Below are 6345 nucleotides of genomic sequence, written 5' to 3'. Positions count from 1 at the left end.
CCTGGGAGACCTACGAACGGGTGTTACCACCTGAAAAGAAACACGTATTGGATATTCTAGACTCCATAATTTAAAAAAAAATGAGCAACATGTAAGAATTAGTTGAGTGATTACCTTGGATTTCTCAATTGTAACCATTTTTTTAGGCCACGGAACGTGATTACCAACTACTTCTTTGACAGTCAATTCATGTTTACCCATTCGCATTGGAGATATAGCCTTCTCATCAACGCACATATCTACATGGACACGTACAACTTCATCCCCCAATTTGATTCCCCAAACTGTTCCTTTGGTCGCAGTTTCAGAACAAATTTTACCATAAGCAACAACATTAGAAATGCTGTCCACAACTAGTTTACATGGTTGTTCCTTAAAAAAAACAGAATTTAGTTTAGTAAATTTTAACAATTAACTAATTAAGAACCAAAACAGGGGTCATTTTTACCTTTCCGTTGGCGAAATCTCTACGCCCGATCAATTCGATATCATCGCATTCTTCCTGGTAGAGTTTTTGTTCGTCACTGCAATTTTCCTTGTCATCGGAGAAGTGTAGATTTGGTTTTTTGGCTGTGCAACTACCCTTATCTGATTGAAGAAGAGAGCTTTTGAAGTTGTTATCGCCAGCCTTTAACTTCATGTTTTCCTCTTGAAGTTCCTTGATTTGTAATAGTAAAATTCGCCTTTCATCGGCGTCTCGTTGATGTGCCTCTGTCAGTTTCTTTTGCTCCTCTAAGACGAGTTGCAGGACAGCGCTTGTTTTTGTCTGCCTTGGAGTGTTGAAGTACTTTGAAGGAGTAACGCCATGCCCAATACACCTTACTAAACCACCACGGTCTTTATTTCCCAACGCTAATGTGAGAGTGTCTTCCTTCGGGTTTAAATAAATAGCCCCATCCGTAATCTTTTTGGTACAATCATCCTACAAGTATACAAACATATAGGTAAGTTAAGTTTGACTACCCAGATAGACAAAAATATAGTTCAGTTATTTATTCTAACCAGATTGTCTATAAATGAGCTAATCTCTTCATCCTCTGCAGGACTGCCTTTTGCATAAGCGATCTTCCAAAGCTCACTTCGAGATGGTTTACCAGTGCCACCCCTTTCCTTAGACTATAATAGAGTAGGAAATGAAACAATCCACATACTAAAACAACTTCACAATATCAATATAAAAAACAGTCTGATGCACATATATCAACTTCAATACTCACCAAGTCAGCTGCTACGTTTGCGAATCCACGCCTAGAAAGGTGGTGCCGATACTTGATCTTCTTTGACTTGTTAGACTGTTCTGTACTCAAAGTTCTAAAGTCATCGGAGAGACGTTTCGCAACAAAAATCTTCCAAGATTTCTGCGTAATAAAAGGATACGCCGGTGGCGGTTTTGCAAACATGCGTGGCTTGTCAACATAGTTGTTGATGTAATTGGTTGCCAGCTTGTACTTGAACTGTCTCCACTTTGTACACGCAGATGCTAATATAGCTTTCTTACCCTCGAAAGGCACGTCATACGGCGTCTGCATAAAAAAAGCACGGGTATTACATATGGAATACGACACCATAGTTTTTAAATGGAATCAGAACATGGCTTTACCTTGATTTGATCCCACACTTTCTCCTTGAGCTCAGTTGATACCGAACGCCAATTTTCGATCTCAATGGGTACAGTTGATCGCACAACAACACCTACATAGCTTTGCATTTCTGAGTTTGTGTCACCGATGCTTTGTCCAAGGTCATTGTAAGTTATTGGCTTCACCACACCATTTGCTCTAGCTATAACAACCTTGGTAAGAAGAGTAGGTCCCCTTGATGTCCTTTTTTTTGCTTTTGGTTCCACTGTTGTACAGTCATTTGGCACTGATGTTTGTTTTTCCTTTTCCTGAACTACAGGTCCAGATTTTTTCTTCTTTTTTGGTTGCGGTGCCACTGCTGTGTCGTCATTCTTTTCCTCCTCTAAACGTCTCAGTGCCTTTGAGTTGCCAGTGTTTTTTTCCTCAACTATACATGCCCTTCTTGTCCTTTTTTTTGCTGGAGATGTCTGTGATTTGTCTTCATCTTTTGCATCAACCACAGGTACACTACACCTACACACAATAAGGTTATGAATCAGAATTATACACGTACAGACATACACAAACAATATACATCAGTATTAATTATGAAACAGTCCCACACACACACACATAAACATGTTAATTAAGTTTTCTCACTTCTTCCTCTCACTAGTCATTATCGATCCAAGTACCCTCTTCATCTATTTGCAAACATGTTTCGTCATCTGTCGAATCTGAAGACTCTGCATCAGAGAATAGTTCGGTGGCAGGAGCTTCATAATCAACATCATCCTCTGGTATTGGACTAGCAAAGTCATTTTTCAAATTCGGTACCACAATTGACCACGACGTATCCATTCCGTCTTCTACGTAGAAAACTTGTTTGACTTGGTCTGCCAAAATGAATGGATCTGACTTGTGACCAGTCTTTGAAAGATCAACCACTGTGAATCCATCATCTACCTTAACACCCCTTGAACTGTCAACCCATTTACATTTGAAGACCACCACTTTGGATACGACATAGTCTAACTCCCATATTTGTTGAATAGTCCCAAAGAATGTCATGTCTGAAACAATTGGTTTCTTGTCCTTTGAGATGCACACTTGCATTGTTTCAGCCATTACTGCGACACCGCTATTTTGAACAGAACTTGTGTCATCACGGTCCTTTGTGAAAAAACGAAATCCGTTGATGATATATCCACTGTAGGAAAGAACGTGTGCTTTCGGTCCATGTGACATCCACCTTAATGTCTGTGATACCGAAACTCTAGACTCTTCCAAATCAAGAGCAACCTATAGAAATTAAAAAAAAAACACACTTATTGATTTTGTGTTACTAGTTCTTGTATAATGAACATATACTTTGTCACGGAGCCAATTGGTAAATGATCGATTGTGCTCATCTTGAAGCCATTTTTGGTCCTTCACTTTACTTGGATTACATTCAAGCAAGTACTCCATATGCTTCCTAAGTAGCATATCACCAAGTCACCATTTGTCTTAAAACATATATCATATGAAGTAAAAAAAAAAATATTTACTTACTTGATATACGGACTGATTTCAGTAGTGTTCTCCACCACAAAAAGATGTGCTTGCTCCAATTCTATCTGTTTAGGTGTATGCACTCTTCCAGAAGAGATTGGTTTGCCAACATCTACACCCGATTCATTTCTCGTGGACGGAACACCAACAGATTCTACAGAAGTCAAGTACTCCGAGCAATATTCCATACCTTCTTCAACTATGTAACATTCTGCAATACAACCTTCTGGTCGGCTGCGATTGCGCACGTAACCTTTCATAACTTTCATGTTCCGTTCATGTGGATACATCCAAGTTAGACGAACCGGTCCACAAAATTGAACTTCTCGTACTAGATGTATCATTAGATGAACCGTTATGTCAAAAAAAGATGGTGGAAAATACTTTTCCAAGAGGCACATAGTTGTTGTAAATTCTTCTTGAAGGCTTGCCAGTTTGGAAGCATCGACAACTTTGCTGCATATCGCATTGAAGAAGCGAGAGACTCTTGTTATTGTGGTTCAGACCTTCTTATCCAGCAATCCTTGTAATGCGACTGGAAGAATCTGTTGCATAAGCGTATGATAATCATGTGATTTCAATCCAAACAGTTTTAACTCCTCCATCGACACACAGTTTCTAAGGTTGGAACCGTAGCCATCGGGCACTTTGAGCACTGACAACAGATTGCAAAACCTTTTCTTCTCTTCCTTCGTCAATGTGTAGGTTGATTGAGGCAAATATGTTTTCTTGTCACCAACCTTTGGATGAAGCTTGGTCCGGATGCCCATATCCTGAAGATCTAAGCGACTTTTCAGACCATCCTTTGACTTGTGCGAGACATCAAGCAATGTTCCTATAATAGTTTCACACACATTCTTCTCGACATGCATTACGTCCAAAATATGACGCACAGGAAGAAACTCCCAATATTCAAGATCAAAGAAGATTGACCTTTTTTTCCAAGGGAGTATCGGATCTGCCTTTTCTTCACCCTTCTTCTTCTTCGAACATTTCCCGTATACATATCCAATACGAGTCACCTTCTGTAAGACTTCTGTTCCGGACAAGCATGTAGGAGCATCACCGAGTTCTTGGGACCCATTAAATGCCTTCTTTGCTTTTCTGAAAGGATGATGCCGATTCAAAAACCTGCGATGACCTAGGTATACGACCTTCCTGCTATGACGAAGATACAAGCCATGTGTGTCTTTACCACATACAGGACAACCATTGTAGCCTTTTACGACACAACCGCTCATATTTCCATACGCTGGCAAATCGTTTATTGTCCATAGCAGAATGGCTCTTAGAGTGAATGTCTCTTTTAAATGAGCATCAAAAACTTCGATACCTGTGCTCCATAATAGTTTCAGGTCGTCAACGAGGGGTTCCAAGTAGACGTCAATGTCATTTCCCGGTTGCTTGGGACCCGATATCAGTAATGTTAACATGATATACTTCCTCTTCATGCACAGCCACAGAGGAATATTATATGTTATCAACGTAACAGGCCACGTACTATGCCGACTACTGAAAGAACGATACGGATTAATCCCATCAGCCGCTACAGCCAATCGAAGATTCCTTGATTCATCTGAAAAAGCAGGCCACTTCTTATCTATCGATTTCCACGAAGCTGCATCGGCTGGATGTCTCAAATACCCGTCAACTTCTCTATTGTTGGCATGCCAAGTCAGATTCTTCGCTATTTCCGGTGTACCGTACATTCTTTTAAATCTGGGTATTGGGGGGAAATACCACAAGACTTTTGCTAGAACACCTACTGTAGGTTTCATGGACCCTTTTGGAATTTTCCACCGAGATGCATAACAAACAGGACAAACATCGAAATCAACCTTGTCCTTCCTATACAGAATACAGTCATTAGGACAAGCATGGATTTTTTCATATTCCATACCTAAGGTACACAACGTCTTCTTGGCCTCGTAGATAGACTTTGGCAATTGACTTCCTTTCGGAAACATGTCACCCAACAGCATCAACAGCTCGTCAAAACTTGTATCGCTCCACCCGTGTTTGAATTTTAGATTGTACAATCTTACTAAAGCTGATAACTTAGTAAATTTCAGACAACCGTCGTAGAGTGGCCTTTTCGCATCATCTACGTATTCAACAAACATGTCAGAATCTTTTTCCAGAAGATTATTAGCGGCCTTAACCATTTCGACGGTATTAAAAGCATCATCGCAGTCACCAAAAGTATGTGCTTTTGGTTGGTGGATGAGCTTTTTGTCTGTACTACAGACCATGTTTTCACCATGCCATGTCCAAATAACGTATGTTTGGTCCATACCATTACAGAAAAGATGATCTCTGATGATTTCAAAAGAATGCGATCCCATATTTCCACACCTTTTACATGGACATCGTAAGGACTACAAATTGGGTAAGTTAATTTTACAAAACTGTAAGAAAGATTCAACACCATCTTCAAATTCTTTTGAGCGTCTATCGGAATTTAACCATGACTTGTCAATTCTGTGAAAATGTGTTATTTAAATCAATTTCTTAAATGACCTAATAGTCTAATATTTCTACAACCAGATCAACAAGAACTTACTTTGTACTTTGTAAATGTGTAAATGACATATGAAGCATAAAAGTACTTACTTTGTACTAGTATCACCAACGTGTGCTTCTCGGGAACTATCCCCACGACCAGAAGATCTCGAAGTCTTTTTAACGGCTTCTAATATCCGTTTTGTCACTCCTGAGACCTTTGGATGAGCATGACCAACCTCTAAAACATAATAAACCAAACACACAGAGTTCAATTAGCAACCACAAGCACACACACAGAGTTCAATTAGCAATCACAAGCACACACATAGAGTTCAGTTTACTTACTCACGCGAACCATTGTTGACTGAGTTTAATCTCTGTACATAAGAAAACATACACAAAACTGAATAAACTAGATAATTTGCATTTTTAATCTACAAATAGGTAAGAACAGGCAATGAGACCTCAAATAACCCCAAATCAAGCAACAAAGCAATGAGACCTCAAATAAACCACAAATTTCTAAGACATTAACCATAAATTTCTCAAATCCGTTACTAAATAACCCCAAATCGAGCAACAAACTATGAAACCTTAAATAAACCCCAAATTTCTATGACATTTTACCCTAAATTACTCAACTCACAAATAACCCCAAATTGAGCAACAAAACTGATGAAGAACGGAAAAAAGCTCATACCGATCGAAGACGACGACGTTAGGATTA

The 6345-nt window shown here is 39.3% G+C and overlaps 1 protein-coding gene across 1 annotated transcript; it reads right to left on the bottom strand.

Annotated features, from left to right (window-relative positions):
- Window positions 1–3613: 3613 nt before the first annotated feature.
- LOC149404200 (uncharacterized) lies at window positions 3614–5976 on the bottom strand. The gene is made up of 3 exons (XM_089607444.1): window positions 5964–5976; window positions 5727–5856; window positions 3614–5429 (listed from the first exon to the last, which is right to left on the bottom strand). Exons 1-3 carry the CDS (start codon window positions 5974–5976, stop codon window positions 3614–3616), a joined length of 1959 nt encoding a protein of 652 aa, XP_089463570.1.
- Between the last annotated feature and the right edge of the window lie 369 nt (window positions 5977–6345).

This window comes from Urtica dioica, chromosome 2, assembly GCF_054948205.1.
Source record: "Urtica dioica subsp. dioica isolate 48M chromosome 2, U.dioica_male_clone48M_v1_H2, whole genome shotgun sequence".
NCBI classification, from domain to species: domain Eukaryota; kingdom Viridiplantae; phylum Streptophyta; class Magnoliopsida; order Rosales; family Urticaceae; genus Urtica; species Urtica dioica.
This window is presented reverse-complemented; position numbering and strand designations above follow the sequence as displayed.

Bases quoted from the DNA above. Each gene is read 5' to 3' on its own strand.
- LOC149404200 (XM_089607444.1), bottom strand. The intron at 5,430-5,726 runs GTAAGTACTTTT...TGAAATCATCAG, and splicing joins GTTGGTGATACTAGTACAAA to AGATCATCTTTTCTGTAATG.